This window comes from Candida margitis (genome assembly GCF_024628925.1).
Source record: "Candida margitis strain CBS 14175 chromosome Unknown scaffold2, whole genome shotgun sequence".
Classification (NCBI taxonomy): domain Eukaryota; kingdom Fungi; phylum Ascomycota; class Pichiomycetes; order Serinales; family Debaryomycetaceae; genus Lodderomyces; species Lodderomyces margitis.
In genome coordinates this window covers 158,315-178,835 of record NW_026261802.1, presented here as the reverse complement: position 1 = coordinate 178,835, position 20,521 = coordinate 158,315, and the positions used below count along the sequence as shown (strand labels likewise).

The 20,521-nt window shown below is 39.9% G+C and overlaps 11 protein-coding genes across 11 annotated transcripts; 5 read left to right on the top strand and 6 right to left on the bottom strand. All coding sequences in view use genetic code 12, as the record gives it.

Moving 5' to 3' along the window:
* Positions 1 to 59: 59 nt before the first annotated feature.
* Positions 60 to 1,529, bottom strand: DJP1 (Djp1p; the record flags this gene model as incomplete). The annotated part of the gene is made up of 1 exon (XM_051814170.1): positions 60 to 1,529. One exon carries the CDS (start codon positions 1,527 to 1,529, stop codon positions 60 to 62), a length of 1,470 nt encoding a protein of 489 aa, XP_051672211.1.
* A 132-nt stretch (positions 1,530 to 1,661) lies between these two features.
* CANMA_002134 (mitochondrial 37S ribosomal protein uS5m) lies at positions 1,662 to 2,630 on the bottom strand (the record flags this gene model as incomplete). The annotated part of the gene is made up of 1 exon (XM_051814169.1): positions 1,662 to 2,630. The coding sequence occupies one exon, from the start codon at positions 2,628 to 2,630 to the stop codon at positions 1,662 to 1,664; it is 969 nt and encodes a 322-aa protein (XP_051672210.1).
* A 180-nt stretch (positions 2,631 to 2,810) lies between these two features.
* CANMA_002133 (glycerophosphocholine acyltransferase) lies at positions 2,811 to 4,187 on the bottom strand (the record flags this gene model as incomplete). The annotated part of the gene is made up of 1 exon (XM_051814168.1): positions 2,811 to 4,187. One exon carries the CDS (start codon positions 4,185 to 4,187, stop codon positions 2,811 to 2,813), a length of 1,377 nt encoding a protein of 458 aa, XP_051672209.1.
* Positions 4,188 to 4,762: 575 nt separating this feature from the next.
* On the bottom strand, positions 4,763 to 5,239 carry CANMA_002132 (uncharacterized protein; the record flags this gene model as incomplete). Its single annotated transcript, XM_051814167.1, has 1 exon — positions 4,763 to 5,239. One exon carries the CDS (start codon positions 5,237 to 5,239, stop codon positions 4,763 to 4,765), a length of 477 nt encoding a protein of 158 aa, XP_051672208.1.
* Positions 5,240 to 7,693: 2,454 nt separating this feature from the next.
* On the top strand, positions 7,694 to 9,439 carry TPO3 (spermine transporter; the record flags this gene model as incomplete). The annotated part of the gene is made up of 1 exon (XM_051814166.1): positions 7,694 to 9,439. The coding sequence occupies one exon, from the start codon at positions 7,694 to 7,696 to the stop codon at positions 9,437 to 9,439; it is 1,746 nt and encodes a 581-aa protein (XP_051672207.1).
* A 58-nt stretch (positions 9,440 to 9,497) lies between these two features.
* SEC24 (COPII subunit) lies at positions 9,498 to 12,266 on the bottom strand (the record flags this gene model as incomplete). Its single annotated transcript, XM_051814165.1, has 1 exon — positions 9,498 to 12,266. One exon carries the CDS (start codon positions 12,264 to 12,266, stop codon positions 9,498 to 9,500), a length of 2,769 nt encoding a protein of 922 aa, XP_051672206.1.
* A 330-nt stretch (positions 12,267 to 12,596) lies between these two features.
* On the top strand, positions 12,597 to 13,493 carry YMC2 (Ymc2p; the record flags this gene model as incomplete). Its single annotated transcript, XM_051814164.1, has 1 exon — positions 12,597 to 13,493. One exon carries the CDS (start codon positions 12,597 to 12,599, stop codon positions 13,491 to 13,493), a length of 897 nt encoding a protein of 298 aa, XP_051672205.1.
* A 22-nt stretch (positions 13,494 to 13,515) lies between these two features.
* On the bottom strand, positions 13,516 to 15,366 carry CANMA_002128 (uncharacterized protein; the record flags this gene model as incomplete). Its single annotated transcript, XM_051814163.1, has 1 exon — positions 13,516 to 15,366. The coding sequence occupies one exon, from the start codon at positions 15,364 to 15,366 to the stop codon at positions 13,516 to 13,518; it is 1,851 nt and encodes a 616-aa protein (XP_051672204.1).
* Positions 15,367 to 16,005: 639 nt separating this feature from the next.
* On the top strand, positions 16,006 to 17,148 carry CANMA_002127 (uncharacterized protein; the record flags this gene model as incomplete). The annotated part of the gene is made up of 1 exon (XM_051814162.1): positions 16,006 to 17,148. One exon carries the CDS (start codon positions 16,006 to 16,008, stop codon positions 17,146 to 17,148), a length of 1,143 nt encoding a protein of 380 aa, XP_051672203.1.
* Positions 17,149 to 17,431: 283 nt separating this feature from the next.
* CANMA_002126 (uncharacterized protein) lies at positions 17,432 to 18,484 on the top strand (the record flags this gene model as incomplete). The annotated part of the gene is made up of 1 exon (XM_051814160.1): positions 17,432 to 18,484. One exon carries the CDS (start codon positions 17,432 to 17,434, stop codon positions 18,482 to 18,484), a length of 1,053 nt encoding a protein of 350 aa, XP_051672202.1.
* A 309-nt stretch (positions 18,485 to 18,793) lies between these two features.
* CANMA_002125 (alkaline phosphatase) lies at positions 18,794 to 20,458 on the top strand (the record flags this gene model as incomplete). The annotated part of the gene is made up of 1 exon (XM_051814159.1): positions 18,794 to 20,458. The coding sequence occupies one exon, from the start codon at positions 18,794 to 18,796 to the stop codon at positions 20,456 to 20,458; it is 1,665 nt and encodes a 554-aa protein (XP_051672201.1).
* Positions 20,459 to 20,521: the final 63 nt, after the last annotated feature.

The window sequence follows — 20,521 nt, the reverse complement described above, 5'->3', positions numbered from 1 at the left end:
AGAGATTTGGTACTACATTTAATCATATTCTTCATTAAATGAAAACATCTCACTATATACTATACATTCTTTGGTCTCTTCTTCTTCTCCCTCTTTTTACTAGCTTCTGCAACAAGCTCCTCAAACACCCGTGCCTCTTCATCTTCCTGTTCTGTTCTCGTTACTGTAGCGAAAACCTCACCCATTAATTTCAACGCTTTAGCTCTGTTTACTCTTTCACTCACTGACAAATCCTCATCCTCCAATACAGTATCACAGACCGCTCTTAAAGTGCCCTGTATTTCAAATTTTGACCCGTTCCAAGCAGCAGCAAGAACTTTGGCTAGTAAATATTTTTCCATTTCTGCCAATTCCTCGGGAGTGTGGCTAGGCGGTTCAACCTGTGATTCCTTCTTCTCATCAACCACATTCTTATCATCAGGGTTTGGTGTGTGATCGTTCTTTGATGATTCATCCTTTGATTTATCGTCAACCTTCGAATTTTGCTCGTTTGACTCACCCTCTTTCTGCCTCTGTACTTCCTCCAACTCTTCTTCTAGCTTTTCCATTTCCTTTTCAGCATGTAGCTTTGCTTCTTCTTCCTCCTTTTCCTTATTTGCATGGTATTCATTATCCTGCTGCATCTGAGCATATTCTTCCATTGTTCTTTGAGCATCCAACGCGGCTGAAACTGTCCTAAATGTGTCCTTCACGACACCACCTTTTTCCTTAATAGACAGCCATAACCCACCCCAACCAAAGAATGTCTGGTTTTTCAAAAAAATTTTGGCCTTGCTTTTGTATACATAGCCCATAGTATGTAATATTTCCAAGCCAAAACTTTCCATCTTCAATGACTCAGCTTCATACTTCATCTTTGCTTTAAAAGATTCGACAACATCGTCTTTCATATCAGTCTCTGTAAGCAACGACAACCTATCGACAAGTTTCTTAGCTAGCTCTGCTCTGGCTTCAAGTTTTTTAACACGGCATTCCTCTTCAAACTTTTCCAATTCTTCTTTCTTGCGTTTTTCTTCTTCCTCTGTTGTCTGTTCGTTACCTTCATGAGGAGCATGTGATAACTGTTTCTGTTTTTTAGTCGGACCGCCTGATTCGTTTTCTTCTTGTTCGTTCTCTCCATTTTCTTCTTTATCATCTTTGCTATTCTCAGCCTCCTTTCCATTCTTTTCCTCCGTTTCAGACAACTCAGCGGATTTTGATAACTCCAGTAGTAATGTTAATTCACCAATCCAATCTTTAAATGCCTCGCCACCAAATATCATCGAAAAGAACTCAGCCGGATCTTCGAACCCTTCCAGAGGTATAGATTCTTGTATACCATACTTGTCGTATTTACGACGCAATTGCTCATCGCTCAAAACTTGATATGCTTGTCCTACTTCTTGGAATTTCGCCGCAGCAGTTGGGTCATCGGGGTTTTTATCAGGGTGCAACCTGATAGCTGCCTTTCTGTAGGCTTTTTTTATTTCAAGGGATGTCGCTGTTGTTTCGATGCTTAAAAGGTCATAGTATGTTGTGTCTACGACCATTGCTGATAAAAAGGATGATGTTGAGTTGAATTGGATGGCTTTGACACGATAACAAAACACAGGAAAAGTAAAAAAAAAAAAACAAAAATAATAAAATTTCAAGATCTCATTATATGAACGACTATTTACATTCTAATCACTAGAGTAATACACCTTTCTCAATTCAACAACCTTTTTACCTCTATTCAAAGCCAACTCCTCGATCGACTTCTGCTGTGTCAAGGCTTTGAAAAAACCTTGTGCAACTAATACCGGGTTCCTAGATTTGTGCACTTTTCCTCTAAGGTCCTTGATACCTGCAGCTTGACATATTTCAAAAATATTTCTATTACATCTCAATCCAAACCCGATTGGGGCAGACTTGAATTTCAACTTTGTCGCATGGTACTTGAGCTCAAAGGAACCTAAAATAGTTCTGTTGTCGTATCTCTTTATTGGGGTCAAATTTTTCACTGCGTTCCAGTGCGCCTTGGTGGCTGCAGTACGGATACCATCTCTCGACTTTCCGATACCTATTCCCAACATACCGTTTTTATCTCCAGCCACTGACATGACAAAGAAATTGGCAATATTACCCTTTGCTGTCTTTAAAGACACACGCTTCATCACCAATGGTCTGATGTACAAGTTTCGTATGTACTTTTCATCTAGCCCCGTTAGTTGGCTCAATTCCCTTGCAATCTGACTCGAATTTTTCACAGCTGTGCTTGATTGTGGTGAGTCATTTGGAGCTCTTGGAGCATTGCTGAAACGTATTCTTAAGTCACCACGGTCTGGTGAGTGCACTTGGGGGATTTCCGGGTATGGTGTACGACCCAAACCCTGGTTGGGGTATAAGATAGGCTCGTTCCACTCAGGGTCTGTTGTTGAGTAGTCAAATGATGAGCCTGGAGCAACCTTTGATTTACCTTCGCGGCCTTGTAATTGTAAATTCAAATAGTCCTTGGGGTCCACTACCGACTCTGAAATTTTGATACTCTCTAATAATTCTGGATTGTAGTAGTGTTTGAGATAGTCTAGATGTTTTTCCGCTTTGGATCCGCCTGATTGCTTGAGAAGCTGGGAGGTGGTACCGAAGCACCTACTTAGGGACCTGAACATTTGCTTAATGTGGATGTTGTTCTGGTGCAAAAAATTTTCAGATGTGTGAACATTTTCAACTCGCTTTTTAATGTCGCATTTATCGTGCGACATTAAAGTCACTACAAAGGCAGTAATAATCGATTTGACCAAACTAAATTAAAAAACATCTCTATGTAAAATCAACCTACAGTATCACCTTCAGCTTATTGAATTCTCCTTTAATTCACCATCCAAGTCATAAGGCTTGACATCTTCTCCGGCCTGGGGCTGGTTCAAGGGCGAAAGCAGCAACTGATGGTTTTCTTGCTGTAACTTTCCAACTTCTCTCTTTAACTTTTCAACCTCCTTTTCTAGCCTCTTTCCAAACACATCAATGTACCACGTAGCTCCATTGTAGCTTGCCCAAATAAATATAAATGTGACAAAAGCACCACACGCATGCTTGTACCTGAACCAAATGGGGCAAGGCAACATCGTGAGTAGCTGGTATCCAAATTGAATCAACGTAAACGCAAGAGTTTGCATCCACAAGTAGGGCAAACCATTGACAAACTTTCCCAATGGCGTTGACCTATTTTTCTTTTTCAAATATGAAAAAGAGGTGACCTTACCCTTTTCGATTTCCGCTTTGCGTTTTATTGTGATAAAGTAGTGGTAACAAACTTGCCAAATTGTGTAATATACCGACGTAACAACAAGACTGGTGATAAAGTTCCAGCTATCGATGGCGGCGATTCCAGGGTATCGTTCTTGAACATATTCCGGACTTAGTTCGTGGACCATGACAAACATCGTGACTGGAGGCATAATATGGATAAAAGAAGAGGTGGTTTTCTCCACCGAATGAAGCACCAATGAGTTCCTCCAAGTGATTACCGCCCATGACAAAGTGCCCAATGACAATGAAAATACCGATACAAACAATGTTGGTGATTGTGGAAAGGCCCAAATGAACAACATCAATAACAAATTCACATAATAGCACAAGTCAGCCAAGTAGTACTGAAACGACTGCTTGAAATAAGTGTAGAATCTAATTGGCATCAACACAACAAAGATTGCAGTGTGAAAATGGGGAAAGTATTCTGGATATTTACCAATTGTGAATCCAGCACAGGCAATAATAAATACACTGACAGCGTAAAACAACTTTTCAGTCGATGAACTCGTAAGGTTCTTGTGGATTCTTTCATCAAACTTGGCCAATCTTTGGTTCAAAATGTCTTGCAACTTGTCCAACTCGATATTGCCTTTCTTGTTGTATATGTTAAACTTCTCCTTCGTCTTCTTCTTCACGCTATTTATCCTCCTCTTTGTTGAGTTGCTGACTCCATTCAAATCTAGCCCAAAATCAAAGTCTCTAGCAAAAACTAGCTTAGATAGATCCAAAAACGGGATTGCAGTCGATGAGTCGCTACGCATCAATTGGGGTGACTCACTAAACAGAGACGTGCTTCCATTTGACGAGGTATAAAAGTCGTCATTGTCGTTGTCGTCAACAATAGCCGACTCAATGCTATTTGACTCATCAGCCAATTTAGACATGATTGGTTCGCTGTTTACCTTCTTCGCCATCGTGGTCGTTGTGGTTGGTAGGTTGCTGTTGTAATAATTGTTTGCGGTTATTTTTGGCACCATTTTTTAGATACGCACGTGTGATTTTCTCTTTGTATCTGTTTTTGCTTTTTACGTGATGCGAAATACGAGAGCTACCATTGGACTTTGCTAGGTTAAAGATTAGAGGGTTCTAATGTTGCTTAGTTGGCGACAGTTGCGCCATCATTGGCAGAGATGAGCTAGTTTAAATTGTGCTAAACTGACCGTATCAAGGTGTGAATTAAATCAAACCGACATACAAAAAGTTACAAGTAAGTAAGAGTAAATCTGTTAATTCAGCAGTCAAATTTCTATCAAGTATCTATCCCAAAGGGTGTTCTTTTTGAGTTACTTGGCTTAGATTTCAATAGGCTTATTGTTCTATAGGGTTTAGAAAAGGGAAGGAAGCAAGACTGTGCATGATTATAGTGACATAACCCAACCTTACTCGTTCTACTTAATCACTTTCATTTTTACCACAAGAGGCGAATTCCACTCAGGTAATATTGTCGACTGGATAATAAATAAATGTCATCGTTTATTAAAAGCACCACCTATTTAAGAGGAGCAAACCTTTCTATTCTCTCCCTCCTTTCTCCCACTTTGTCTAATTTGATACCGGCACCAAATTGTGGGCCCCAAGGCGAATGGGCAGCAATCAAATTCGTACTTGAAACATCTTCTCCACTTCCTCTTCTATAAGCTGAATTTCCAAACCCCGATCCACCATTATCAGCAATAAAAGCTTTGATGAAACCCATCTTGTAACGACTTTCGTATCCTTCCTCTCTTAAATGATCACGTTGACCATTCAACTCTTGATCAAAAAGACCAGATTTGAAAAGAGGCGTTTCTGTTTTGTCCTTGTTCTTGTAGAGAAGCCATCCTCCGACTAGAGATCCCACGGCGAATATCTTGGCAAAGGTGATTTCAATTGGTTTCTTCTCAACGTGGTGGCTGTGAGACGAGTTGAACCTTTTTGCGGCGAAAACAGCACGCACCGATTTCTGTCTGAGGGAACTTGTGAACATTGTTGTTGATACGTGGGTCTTGTAAGCAGGGGGGTCTCCTTTGATTAATTTATTTAGCTATTCTTTTTTTTTTCTTTCTTCAATTTCGTGAGCCAATGAAAAAGTTGGTGAAGAAAATGCGAAAATGCACATTACATGCAGGATTTTAAAATTGCAAAGAGACCAGAGAGTTTTAAAAGCAAATCGAACCGTGTATCATTATCTGTAAATCTATATATTTATGCTCAGTATGTGCTTCTGCTTCTTCATAATGCTATCAATTCCCTCTATGGAAAAAGGCCGTGCAGAGGCTGTGGGTGTTTGCTCACTGCGTAAAATATTTTAAAAACCACTTTGCTTAAGCATCTATTAAAAAAGACCAGCTTTTCTGAATAAATAATGCTCATTTTCCCTTTGACTCCTCCCATTCTTGTATCCAGCTTGATCTGTACGTCCGTGGGTTATACGATGGGACATAACTAGTTGATGGAGACGAGTTTGTAGTTTTGCGGGCCAACTTCTTAGCACTTCCAGTCAGCGAGAATCGGGTTAAAGCAAAATCTGTGGCAAGAACAAATATAGGACCTAGTACTAGTAGGCTATTTGTAGGAAAATGTTTCATATGCATCTCTGGATTGGGTATAGGTTTCGTTGTAGATAAGCGCGTGTATGATGTGATAAGTTGTTTTAAGATGCGGTTTGAAAAAGATTGTCATCCTATAGTTTTCAAATTTGCTATGTAACATTACTTTTTTTTTATTTTTTTTTTTTCATCATCTTTCATTTGCGCTTCAAATTTGTGTCACCTTTTCCAGGTAAGAAGAAGACAACAGTTCTTGTCTGGTTTTGACAGATATTGATTTTGGCATGAAGATACGAAATGGACCATCTTGTTGGAACCACCAGTTCATTTATTAAATTGACATCAAGCTTGCCCTTATAAAAGCAGCAGAAGACATAGCGTTTTCCCTTGAAGTCTGACAAATGGCATCCCTTTTCATGAGATTATGTTAGAAAGCTCATTATTCTATGTCTCTAATCTCCATCTACTTTAGTTTAACATAATAGCCTCATTCTAGATAAAACAAAACATGAGAAATCAGCAACCAAACGACCATATGGGGCATGCAAGTTAGTTACAGCACGGACTGACATCGATAGGGCAGGGTTTTGCAAAAAAGTCGCTAATCTTCTTGCGTTAGTACTACAGTATAGTTTGCCTTGTGCAGATAGGGAAATATCTCAGTTCCAGTTCCTTCAAGGCCAGTAGACGATAACATTGAATAGTCCTAGACATGGCAACATGGCTACATATCCTACAAAACACTACTCCCTCTCGGTTTTGCTTCACACACATACTACCACCATCCTGGGAGTCTGCATGCAACTCTTTTCATTTAGCTGGATGTTTCACCCACGTTACGGGTTACACGGGCTCAAAGTACGACGATGCTTACTTTTGTTTTTTAGCATTTGGAGGTTCCCATCATATTCTTCGACTCCTTCAAACATTTGCCACGTAAAGAGAATACAAAACAGTTGGAATTATCCATACACATGCATCCTGGACTATGTCTCCAAAATTCTCTTGGTATAGTCCTTCATTTCTCTGCTCATGAGTCAAACACAAGAGAGAAAGAATAGAAACTATCTTTGTACCCTTTTTGAACAAACGTTTAGGAATTTACGTAGGCACATTACTGCCTCCATTGACAGACCCTTTCCTTTGATAAAAGTATTATCTATGACAGATCTCATCTGTAGATACATAATCCAAAATACGACAGCTTAGAATAGGTTTAGACTTAACCGTTTCCCCTTTTTCTTTGTACAACAATGGTAATTTTTTTCCGTGGTTAATTGTCTACACAAAAAAAATGAAAAATGTTTTTTCTATTCTCTTCTACTTCTTTTGTATGGTGGTTTATTTTTGGATTAGCCGTCAATAACTTTGTACTTTAGCTTTACTTCGGTTATACCGCGGCATAGACCTATCCATTTAAGTGGCTTTTTCAGGGCAACACTTCAATCCGATTGTCGGTGCTGGTTCCAAGAAATAAGAAAAGTAGCCAGCGCCACTCAGATCTATTACTGCATCTTACTTCTCTTATATATTCTTACTCCAGCCCGGATTTCCTTTCTGGACCTGTGCAAGTATTTTACTATTCAAAACAAGTGCTAGCCGCTTCGGGAACTTTTGTATTGTTCGTTGTCAACTTTGTACAACAAATAAAACGCTTCCACGCATTAAATTGCTAGCAATTGTTCTAATTTTTTTTTTTCTTTTTTGGTTTCTTTTTTGCCGGATATGGCGATTCGGAAACAGAATTGCTTAAGCACAATGGGTTAATGCACTATTGCCCATTGTATAAATACATTGAGATGCCCACTTCTTCCCCCCTCTCTCCCTTTCCCTTCCCCCTTTTTAAGAAAAGAAAAAGCTAGTTACTTGAGTAAACCAACAACAACTATTCAATGTCTACATCGTCAGAAAACCGAAGTAAAGTTGTCGCAGACGACAATAGCGATATGTCCAGTAATAGCAGTGACGAGGACTTTGTCGTTCATAATCTTGCTGATGTCACTTCAATGCGTTCTGACCAAGAAAAGAACTTGGGTCTAACGCGGACAGAAACCAAAAAGGACTTGGAATTGCTTGGTGTCACTAGTGAGAGACCACCTCCATCACTTAATGCTCCACCAGTTGAGGATCCTATTTTTCCTGAAGAATATGGTTTGGAAACGACTACTGGGTTGGTGCGAGCCAAGACTTTGGAAAGCTTAGGTAGGACAAAGTCCCACAAGAGCGAAATCAAGGATGACACTGAGTTTGTCACTTTTACTATTGGCGATCCAGAAAACCCTCACAATTGGCCTATGGCTACCAAATGGCTCTACACTTTTTTGCTCTCCATGTTGGTTATCAGTGCTGCTTATGGATCCTCATGTTTGTCGGGAGGTTTATTCACAATCAATAACAAATACGGTGTATCTACTGAAGTATCAACATTGACAGTGTCATTGATGGTGTTGGGATTTTGTGTCGGTCCTTTGCTTTGGGCACCATTGTCAGAACAAATAGGAAGGAGACCGGTATATTTCATCAGTTTTGGTCTTTACACCATACTAAATATCCCATGTGCATTGTCACCAAATATTGGAGGCTTGTTGGCTTCACGTTTCCTTTGTGGTGTCTGCGCCGCTAGTGCATTGACCAATGTTGGTGCAAGTTTGGTTGATATGCACAACGAAACTAGAGGTGTCGCTATTGCCTTTTTCAGTTTCTGCCCCTATAGTGGTCCCGTTTTTGGTGGTCTCGTTAACGGTTTCATCAGTATTGGTACAAACAGGTTCGATATCATGGTTTGGGTCAACATGGCCTTTGCTGGTGTCATGTGGATCATTGTATCATTCATTCCAGAGACTTACCCACCAGTCATTTTAAAACAAAGAGCTAAGAGGTTGAGAAAGGAAACGGGAAACATGAACATCATGACAGAACAAGAAGCTACGCCTTTGTCATTTAAAGAAATGGTCAATACCAACTTGCTCCTCCCATTGAAATTCACAATCAGTGAACCCATTTTGGATCTTGTTTGTGGGTTTGTTGCTTTAATTTACGCATTATTGTATGCATTCTTTTTTGCATATCCATATATTTTCAACAAATTGTACGGTTTCAAGGACAACAAGATTGGTCTTATGTTTGTTCCTATTTTGATTGGTGCCGGGTTAGCCTTGACAACGACGCCATATATCGAGAAAAAATACAAGGAATTGTGCACAAGAAGGAAACCAGAGCCAGAAGATAGACTTATCGGTGCCATGATTGGTGCCCCATTCCCATGCATTGCTTTATTTATCTTGGGGGCTACCTCATACAAACACATCATCTGGGTAGGTCCTGCTTCTTCTGGTATTGCATTTGGATACGGAATGGTGTTGATTTACTATTCATTAAACAACTACATCATTGACACCTATGCCAAATATGCCGCTTCTGCCTTGGCTACAAAGGTGTTTTTGAGATCAGCTGGAGGTGCTGCTTTCCCATTGTTTATCACCTATATGTACGAGGGTTTGGGCTTGCAATGGGCCAGTTGGTTGTTGGCATTTGTTTGTTTGGCCATGATCTTGGTTCCTTTTGGTTTCTACAAATATGGAGGTGCATTGAGGAAGAAATGGTGTAAAGAAGACTATTCAATGAATGCTATGGAATAGATTCACACATTGTGCAGATAGATACTTTTTACTTTTTTAGACATAATATACATTATATTTATTGAACCTTTGTCTTTAATGATGTCAAGAAATCTCTATATGATGGCTCAGAACCAGTCTTGTCTTCAACCAAACAACTTGAGGCCCACATCCTCAAAGCCATGAGGTCACGTTGTTGCGAAATTTCAATTGGCTCGTTGGATGAAGCACCAACAACAACGTATAAATTCTTCCAGATGATAGAGTCCTTTTGCTCTCTAATTTTGCCAATGATTTGACGTACTCGGTAGTTAAACTCACTTTCCTCGACTGAAAATTCGGGCAATTCAGTCTTACCAGTGGTGATTTCATACAAGTTCTCAGTACCAAACACATCCTGAATCAACCCAGGAACAACATTTCCTGAAACCCAAAGGAACAACTCACTGCCATTGTCAATCAAATACAACCCATAATTTTCCCAAGACGTCTTTGTATCATTGATTGGCTCAGGCAATGCGACATCCGATTCATCATCGGGTAATCCACAAGAATCAGGCATGTTGTGCAAGGAGTACACAGTAGGATAGATTGACTTTACCAAGTGGGGAATAGGCAAGGAACCCAAATTGTTCAAAGCAGAAGCTCTATGGTCGGAAGGAACACGATCGCTTCTGAAGGCCAAGTTCTTGGTCAAACACAACAACAACAAGGGCAACATTCTCAAGTTGGTGGATATTTGCAATGGTGAAGCACCCGATACGTTACCAGCAACCAACTCCTTTCTATAGACATTCAATATGTCAACGACCTTGGAAGTGATAAAGTCTCTTGCCTCAGGCAATGACGAGGCCAATGCTTTTTCGATAGCTTTATGAGTGAAGTAGTTTGTGATGGCCAACTGGTCGGCAGATGCATACACATCCACCAACTTGGATGACGTGGGCAATGCTAAATTCATAACTCTAATTCTTCTCTCCCCAAATGAAGTAGAGTGCAACACAGCAGCTTGAAAGTACACCACTGGCTTATTGATAGTCTCTTCAATGGCAATTTCGATAAGGTATGACTGGTCTCTAGGGAAAGTTGGGAACGAGCACAAATCTGAAGACCTGTTGAAAAAGTTTCCATAGAACGACGACATTCTGTATCCGGTCGATCCTCTCACTCTCAACACTGCCTCCAATGCAATATCCTGTGCCAAATGGTCAGCCACTTCTTTCGACAACTTGGCAACATCTTCATACTTATTGCTAGTCCATGCAGGATAAAAGTGTGTTTGACCTGCAGTGTACCTTGGCAAGTTAGATAATGTGGCCACATCCTGGTATCCAGCAGACGTCAAGAACAAATCAACAGTTACCTGTGATGAGTTACAAGTGACTGCAAAAGACTTGTAAAAACTGTCTGCAGGAGTCAACAATGCCTTTGCTTCTTTAGGTTTACCAGCAACACTAGCTTCATCTCTTAAGATCAACTTACCTTCACCGACATTGGGCAAAGAAGCACCAAAACAAACCAATTTACCTCCAACATTGCTGATTAATTTGTGACCCGCTTTCAATGCTGGTCCAAGGGCAAAACCTTGGTTAGTGGTACTTTCGAAAAACGAAGGAAAGTCAAGCAACAACTTTTCAATAGGTTCTCTATTTTCATCCAAGTTGACCAATAGTCCACTTGGCGAAGGCAAGAATGGCTCATCGGTGTCAGCTACCACCAAAACTTCTGTTCCTTCCAAACCCTCATTGAATTTGATGTAATGTAAGTTGGAATCAACTCCAATGAATGAAACCCTAGCAGTCTTGTTGGCATTGGGGATTCGATCCAAGCTCTCAAGGATAGTTCTGGTGATAGTACCAGTTAATCCACTTTGGACAGCATGCACAGAGACATCAATGATGAAAACATACACAATTGGCTGTGGAGCTCTGGCCATGTATTCCTTTGGCGCAATAAATTCGACAACTGAATGATTCAATTCAACTCTATCAAACTTGTTCCTCACCTGTCCACTAATCTCGTCATAGTCAAAGGCACTTGGAATGTCATTGAGCAAGTTACAAAAGTTACACCTCCAACGTCTTCCATTCTCCGCCAAAGTTACAAATGGATTTATGTAACCACGACAACGACGACATCTACTTATGGTTGTATCGCATGTCGCAGGAACATTCTCGTCATCAATCTTCAACGCATTGTAAGGCTTGACTACGATGGCCAATGGCAATTTTGATTTCTTCAAAAGCGAGTTACTATTAGGAACAACGTTCAACGTGGACCTAAAGTATTCCGGGGTGGCATTGGCAGTTTTTGACCCTGGAATCAATGTTGCTGTGTCCGGTAATGTAATAGGTGGTGGTTGAAATGACAATTCAGCAATAGGAGGTGGCAAATCACGAGACAAGTCAGTGGTGTATAATGCGTTATATTGTATACCTGAAGCAATGTTATTTGGTTGCCCATATGCAGCGGCACCAGCAGCTCCATAAGCAGCAGCAGCAGGGTTTACAGCAGCAGGGTTTACAGCAGCTGGTGGTACCCCGCCCATGCCTTGTCCATAGACACCAGCTTGCGGTTGAGGTTGATATGGATCGTAACTGAGCTGAGGAGCAGCCTGGAATTTGTCAGCGCCAGGTTGTTGGTAAGCTGGATTTGAAGCACCGGCACCAACGTTCATTTGCTGAAATTGATTTTGCAATTGATCGGCGCCGTATGAAGGTTGTTGTCCATTCATTGGCTGTTGACCTTGGGATTGTGGTGGTTGACCAAAGGTCGGTGGGGATGCTACTCCACCTGGTGCACCAGCAGCATACTGGGGCTGTGGATATGCTCTTCTTCTACCCGACATATGTGTTGTTGTCTTTTAAATTGAAAGTGAGTTTGTGTATGGGAGAGATTTGATTGATATATTTTTCTCTTGAGAGTTGAAAATTTCAACTATTCCTTTTTGTTTTTTTATTTTTACGTGGTCAGTTTTGACAACCAAAAAAAAAACTTAAAAAGAAAAAAAAAAGATAAACAGAACAAAAGGACACGACTAGAGAACACAGATCTTGCACGTGACGATTAATCATTTTTTAGAATAAAAACGATTGCGAAATCTTTAAAAATCCCAAAAACTTTGCTTCTTCATCATCATCAACCACACACACACACACACATATATATATATATATTCATGTCTGACTCAACAGAAATCTATGAAAGCTCTGCCATTGACAATAGCTTGTCAAGAAAGGTAAAAGATATAGCCGCAGGGTTTGTAGGTGGAGCCACCCAAGTTTTGATAGGCCAGCCAGCAGATCTAGTCAAGATTCGACTTCAAACAACTTCAGCAACTTCTTCCTCGCAGGTGATCAAAGATGTTATCAAAAACGAGGGCGTACTTGCATTTTATAAGGGTACATTGCCACCACTTTTTGGGGTAGGTGTTTGTGTATCACTTCAGTTCTATGGTTTTCACGAGGCAAAGAGACAAATCTTGCAATACACAGGTAAATCACAAATGAACCTTTGGCCTGAGACTTATATTGCAGGTGCTGTGGCCGGTGTGGTAAATACCCCTGTTACTGCTCCTGTAGAGCAATTGAGGATTCTTAGTCAATCGTCAGGAGAACTGATTTCGCTTACATCGACGGTGAAAAAGATTTTTGCCCAACGCGGAATACGAGGCATATACCGTGGATTTGATATCACATTGATTAGAGAGTTACAAGCCTATGGTGTATGGTTTTTAACCTACGAAGCGCTTATAAAGAAAATCACCGAGTTGCATAATTATAAAAGCAGAGACGAGATTGGGACACCAGAGTTGCTAGCTAGTGGTGCGCTAGCAGGTAACGCATTGTGGCTAAGTTCTTACCCATTGGATGTGATAAAGTCCAATGTGCAAAGTGACGGATGGGGCGCCAATAGCAAGTTTGATGGAAGTGCCATCAAGGCAGCGAAATACATCTTCAGTCACCATGGATTAACTGGATTTTGGAGAGGAATAGTTCCTTGCTTGCTAAGAGCTGTACCATGTAGTGCAGGCACTTTTGCAAGTGTAGAGTTAGCGCTTAGGCTTATGGGGTAAATAGTATATATATATGATATTTCTAATGACGAACAGATCCGTCCAATGAGCCAGAGCGTTGCTTGTGGAGAGAGCTATTTTTCCTGTGTAGCTCCGAGAAACTTGTAGCAACTTCTTGCAGCAACTCAGTCGTTGAATTGCTCCTTGACATTGTAACCTCTTTATCCAAAGGACTGATTCTTTTCACGGTAACCAACAACAAAATGCAAAGGAGCAAAACAGAGCCACCAATGACAAAAACAAGTCCAGGGCGATGCAAAGTGCTAATGGAGTACTTGTACACAGACAAGTAGAACACAGGTGTCACCAAGGCAAACAAGTTCTTGACCAATGCCAATGCACCAAATAGCTCTCCAATTTTAGACTCAGGGTAGAACTTGATTATCGATGAGTTAATAGCTGGGCTGATTAAGGTACCAAACCCACAAAATACAGTAAAGATGAAAAACACTGACGTCGTGGGAGAAATACTGTAACCGTAAAAGCCTATCGTCTCGCATACTAGGCCAATAAAACACATTGAAAAGTCCACCATGTCAAGTTGTTTTTTAAACACCTTAAGTTTGAGTCCATGTTGAAGAATCTTGTGGTTGATAACCGGTGATAAAAGAATCAAAACAACGGCCTTGCTTGAACAACCGATGGCAAGTAGGTGTCCAATGCTATTTTGCGTCCATTCGTAATTGTATATTCCATACAAAATGAAGATTTCTCCAAAGGACATAGCCATGGTACTCATAACACACTCTATAAATGCCAAAACAATAATTGTGAACCTGTCACGATTGATCTTGTGTCTGTTTGACGGCCTTACTAGCTCGTCAGGAATTGCTAGCATCTTTAGTGGTTTTAGAAAGTTGAGTTGGTTGATTAACCGTTTGTGCCATGGCGATACTTCCATCGCTTGAAGATTAATTTCACTCAGAGAGCGTGAAAGTGTTCTCGACTTCTTTCTAGCTTTCTCAGATCTCGATTCAGGCAAGATAAAGATTGTTATCAAAAGATTGATGACTAAAATGGCGATTTCAAATTTCAATGGTGTAAATTCCTGTTTGCCAATGTCGACTTTAGGAGACAATTTTGTTGTCAATGCAAGAATAAAGTTCCCCACCAAGGGACCAATACTCAATCCAACAAACATGGCCGCAAAACCAATACCTAGAGCGTAAATTCTCTGATGTGGTTCAGCAACGTCTGATATGTAGCAATTGCACAACGCTATCAATGACATGAGTCCTCCACCCATGTTGCTAATCGCTTCACTAGCTATCATTGAGTAAAACTGTAAAGTGTTGTAGTTGTACATGAAGAAGAATTTGAGGGACTTGCCAATCAAAAAGCAAAGAATTACAGTAATAAAAAATGGGCGCCTTCCGTAAAGGTCACTCAATGGCGCAATTTTTCCCGACGAAATTAGCATAATAATAGCTCCAGTTATCGTATAACCCAATTGCAAGTTAGACATCAATACTTGAGCCGAATCTTTGTTGCATTTTTCCGTTCCAAGGGCATTACATGCAAGCTTTAAGGTGATGACTTGTCTTGTAGCTTCAGCACTCGAGATCGAAAAGGCTAATAAAAATGTTATAGTGGCTACCATCAATACACTGGGACGTTTAAACCAGTGTATAGTTTTGTTCAAAAGCCGCTGCTCTCTCAACCACACGACATCCTCATTGTGTTCATCTTCATCGTAATCTTCATCGTTCTCCAATATTGCCTCATACACATCATTTGCCGCTAGCTCTAGATCTACTAGCGCTTGCTCACTATCTGGTATTTGGGGTGGTCTTTGGTTCTCCCTTGGAAGAAGGGGATCGATCTCAGTGGGATCATGCCGATCTGGGGGCATGGACGATTCCTGTGGTGACATTGTTTAGCAAAGCAAATGAAAGCAAGTGAATATGGAAACTGTGTGGATTCTAGAAGGGCAAAGGGGGAGGGGGTATAAATTGACAGGTTTTGATCCCCATTGTTTATATAATTTTTTTTTATGAATTTGATTGCTGCCTTATTAAGCGAACGGCTCAAAAATTGTTTTAAAACGATGCGCAGAATGTTTACCAAATTGGGATTAAATTCCGTCTAAGTAAAATGGCGTTAAGTCCAAGATGGTACCACAGTTTTCCAACACACTGTAGGCATAGATTACTTTTATAAGGAGCTTCTGCGGGTTATCTAAAGACTTAAATTATACCTAAAAGAGAGGATTCAATATAGCCTGATATATCTTGAAAAGCGCTTGAAAACGAGATTCTGCACTTCTAGAAGTATGGTGCGATGTTGATAGCACCAATACGGTTCGAGCAATCAATAACACATGGTGATGATGATAACGCATACACCGAAACTCGATAACCTAACCACAGATCTCTCATTTCCTCTCTGATGCTGTTGTCCACACACATTCGATCGTCTCTCCGCCCAAATGGGAAGCGCACGATTTGTCATACAAAGAAAAAAAGACAAAAAAGGAAGAGCCACCAACACCTACATCCACCACCAAAGCACTATGCTATCCAAGAGAAGCCACCGTATTTCAACATCCACACTCAACTTTGTTACTCGGTTCATTTGGAATGATCACAAACCCTCAAAGCGTCCCGAAAATGAGGCTCTTGCAGACGCATTAAATCTTCTTACGAAACCAACAACGCAATCCACATACAAACCATCATTGTTCAAGTCGTTGACTGAAGGATCTGTCGATGAACAGTTATCGAAGGCGCCGCCAAAAGTGCACATTAAACATGAACCACACATAAGTGAGCATTTTGTAAACAATTTATTGTGGGGAATCAAGTCTTCTTTGTTGGACTCACAAATCAACCATTCACAACTTTTGAATGATATGTCCGCTGAGGAGTTGAGTAGCTACACCAAAAGAGTTAAAAACATGGCCCTGTTGCGTGAAATTGTACAACTTTTCTATAACCATGATAGATTGACACCGCGAATATTAACTGACGTTTTATTGAACAAATCATTAAAGAGTTTAGACAATTTCCCTATCGATTTGAATAAATTTGAAGGGATAAAAGGGGTCGATAACAGAGCAGTACTACACTTGAAGATTATCATGTTGAAGAAGTACTATGATTTGAATCAACCATTAGATATCATACGAAACTTGAAGTCCAATTTTGCTGCAAGCTATCTTCCACTAATTGAGAGCCACCAACTCACCCCCTTTTATGAACGAATTGTGTGGCGGTTTGTTTTTGAATATTTGCGACAGTATAACGAAGAGTACTATATAAAATCGTTGAAGTCGCTTCAGTCTAGTTTTCTCATTTGGGAATCGTCGTCTTACACGGCAAATCAATCAATTGCACAACTTATCTTGGAGAATCATGGTGAATTGACGAAACTACAAGTTTTGTTTTTGAAAATTGCAAGCTCTGCAAGAACCTTCGATGTTCCAAAGTTGAGGAAGATATCCATCAAGTACAAGCTTCACAAGTTGAAACAACAAGAAGATAGGAAGTTGCTCTATGCTGTGCTTAATGAGTTGGAAAACCTTTTAATCGCGTCACAACCGAACAACACGAAGTCTTTGCTTGAAGAATTGGCCTTGTACAGACTCGAGTTAGTTCAAGATGTGTACAACAGGCCTGTAGAGCCGCTAGAGAGTTTGGAGTGGAGCAAAGCTTAGTCCTGTCCGAATAAAATAAAAGAACATGCACCATTCAAATTTGTTTAGTTTAGAAATGCTGAAGTAAGTAAATCTTATAGATTAACTATTATAGTTATAAGGCGCTTTTCTAAGTAGTTTGTTCTTCGCTTGTTGTTACCACGGTTTAGAAACATTTATCGCTCCAGTTTACTCTTTTTGTGAAAGCCACTTAGAACAATTGACGATATTGCGATCTCCGATATAAATATGACAACCTCATTGATCCAAAACTGATCAGAAACTCAACGAAGATATACAAGCAATGAAGGTCATAAGAGATAAGGATATCCAATCCTTTCTTACAAAGGAATTGACAAAAGAGTCTATTCTCCATCAATTTCAACCAATTTTGTTGAGAGGTTTATCTACATATGCATGCAATCCAAATGCCATAGTCCCTCCTAGAATCGTGCAACAATCAAACAATCCAGACTCCGACACGACACATGTGTATATGCCATGCATATCGCCTGATGAGGTAGGTATAAAGGTCATCAGTGGTGGACCCTCAAATAATTCCAAAGGTTTGGGATTTCAAGGATGTGTGATGATTTTAGACGAATTCACTGGCCAATTGAATGCAATAATCAATGCTGCTTGCTTAACGGCATTTAGAACCGCCTTAGCTAGTGTTCTAGGGCTTACTAGAGTAGTGCCAGTTGATTCTGAAAACATTTTGCCTGAGATCTCCGTTTTTGGTGTTGGACAACAAGCATATTGGCATATTAAGTTAGCTTTAGTTTTATACGAAGGAAAGATTAAAGGTGTTAACATAATGAATAGAACTTTGGCAAATGCAAAAAAGCTAAGCAAAGAGTTGGAGAAAGCGTTTGACAATGTTGAATTTAGAGCATACCTGTTTGATGAGGACTCAAAATACAATCTGCATATCGCAAACAGTTCCATTATATTTGGATGCACTCCATCGACATCGGCCGTGATAAAGCAAACTTTTTTAAACAAAGACCCCAAGTATGCAAAGTTTATTTCCCTAATTGGATCGTACAAACCGCATATGATTGAATTGGATTTGGATTTTATGCATCACCTTAGAAATTCTGGCGTGAGGGTAATCGTTGATTCGAAAGAGCATACATTACATGAAGCAGGGGAATTGATTCAGTCGGGTTATACTGACAACCAATTGGTTGAGATTCATGAATTGTACGATGAAGAAGACTTTAGCTCAGTTACTGATTCAACAACCGGTATAACAGTACAAAAGATTGTTGGGTTGTCGATTATGGATTTGTGTATGGGGAAGTATATATATGAGAAAATTGGAGACGATGCCGTGATTGTAAATGACTTTTAGTCTAGATCCTAATAAAATAGCATCAGGTTAATAAATTTTGATTTCTATCGGTAGCACTTTTGGCAAATTGCAAAACGTGGCGTACACCTCTCTTACTTTCAACGAGCCTTGAGAAATATGGTGGGATCTTCTACCCCAAGCACCCCGTGTCCTGTTGCTTTTGTATCCCAATCACTATTGTCATTGCTTTTTTATTTTTTTTATTTTTCTTAACTTTTGTCGAGGAGGATTTCTGACATTCGCGCTATCAATGATTTGATACAACACCAACGTGGCTTACCTTAATAACAACCTCAAACCATCCTAAAGATGAGAAAGCGAAGCGAAAGCCAACCCTTATTGGGAGGTGATTCCTTGGTCTACAACACTAAACCCAAGTCTAGTATTAAAAAGAATATTTCATACATCTTGAATGTGGTTACTATAATTACAATTGCAGTTTTAGTATTCAATCACCTGTCGAAATCAAATTCAAAACCAGCGGTTCCCTCATTTGATCCGCATGGCAAGAAAAATGTCATTATGATGGTCACGGATGGAATGGGACCAGCCAGTTTATCAGCCGCAAGGTCGTTTCGTCAACTTAGGGATAATTTGCCTATTGACGATGTATTGGTGTTAGATAAATACCTTATCGGATCATCAAGAACTAGATCATCAAGCTCATTGATTACCGATTCTGCAGCTGGAGCAACTGCTTTTTCCTGCGGGCTTAAATCGTATAATGGAGCAATTGGGGTTGATCTGGGCAAAACACCGTGTGGTACAATTTTAGAAGCCTTGAAATTGCAAGGTTACATGACAGGGTTGGTTGTTACTACTAGGATAACCGATGCTACACCAGCTGCGTTTAGTTCCCATGTCGACTACCGTTTCCAAGAAGATTTGATTGCTCAGCATCAAATTGGTGAATACCCCTTTGGTCGTGCTGTTGACTTGATTTTGGGCGGTGGAAGGTGTCACTTCGTGCCTCGTGCAAATGGCGGATGTAGAGCCGATGAAAGGAATTTGGTTAAGGAAGCAATAGACAATGGTTGGTCGTATGCTGGTGATAGAGAACAATTTGATCAATTGGATGGTGGTAAAAATGTGAGCTTGCCATTATTGGGATTATTGGCAAATCATGATATACCTTATGATATTGACCGTTCTAGTAAAGAATTCCCTTCTTTAGCTGAACAAGTCAAAGTTGCATTGATAGCATTACAAGAAGCAACCAAGGACTCGGACCAAGGGTTCTTTTTGTTGATTGAAGGGTCAAGAATTGACCACGCTGGTCACCATAATGATCCAGCAGCACAAGTTAGAGAAGTGTTGGCATATGACAAAGCGTTCCAAGAAGTGATTAATTTCATTGATTCTACTGATGTAGAAACTGTTGCCATTTCCACTAGTGATCATGAAACTGGTGGATTGGTAACTGCTAGACAAGTGACAGAATCCTACCCTGATTATTTATGGCACCCACAAGTATTGCTAAACAGTAGCCATTCAGGTGAACACTTGGCAAGAAAGATTTATAGTCAAAAGGATAAATCAAGTAATGCCAAGTTTACTGATTATATTAAACAAGAAATTTTGGCAAAAGATATGGGTATTACTGATTACACTGAAGATGAAGTCAAACAAATTGCCTTGAAAGCATCTCAACCAGATGCATTATTATACTTTTTGAATAACATGATTTCATTTAGAGCCCAAATTGGCTGGACTACTCATGGTCATTCAGCAGTCGATGTCAACATTTATGCTCATACAAACTCACCATCACTTTTACATAAATTAAAATCAAGAAAAGCTTATGATGGATTAACTGGTAACCATGAAAATATTGAAATTGGTGCATTTATGGAATCTATAACCGGTTCAAATTTGAATCAAATTACAGAAATGATTAAAAAGACAGTCCATTCTCCAAAACATGGCAAGACGGATTTGTCAGCGGATGAATTTCATGCCAATGCTATTTCTTGATTATATAGTTAGATTTAGACACATATGAGGAATAATTTATTATATAAAAGTCGGTTATATCGT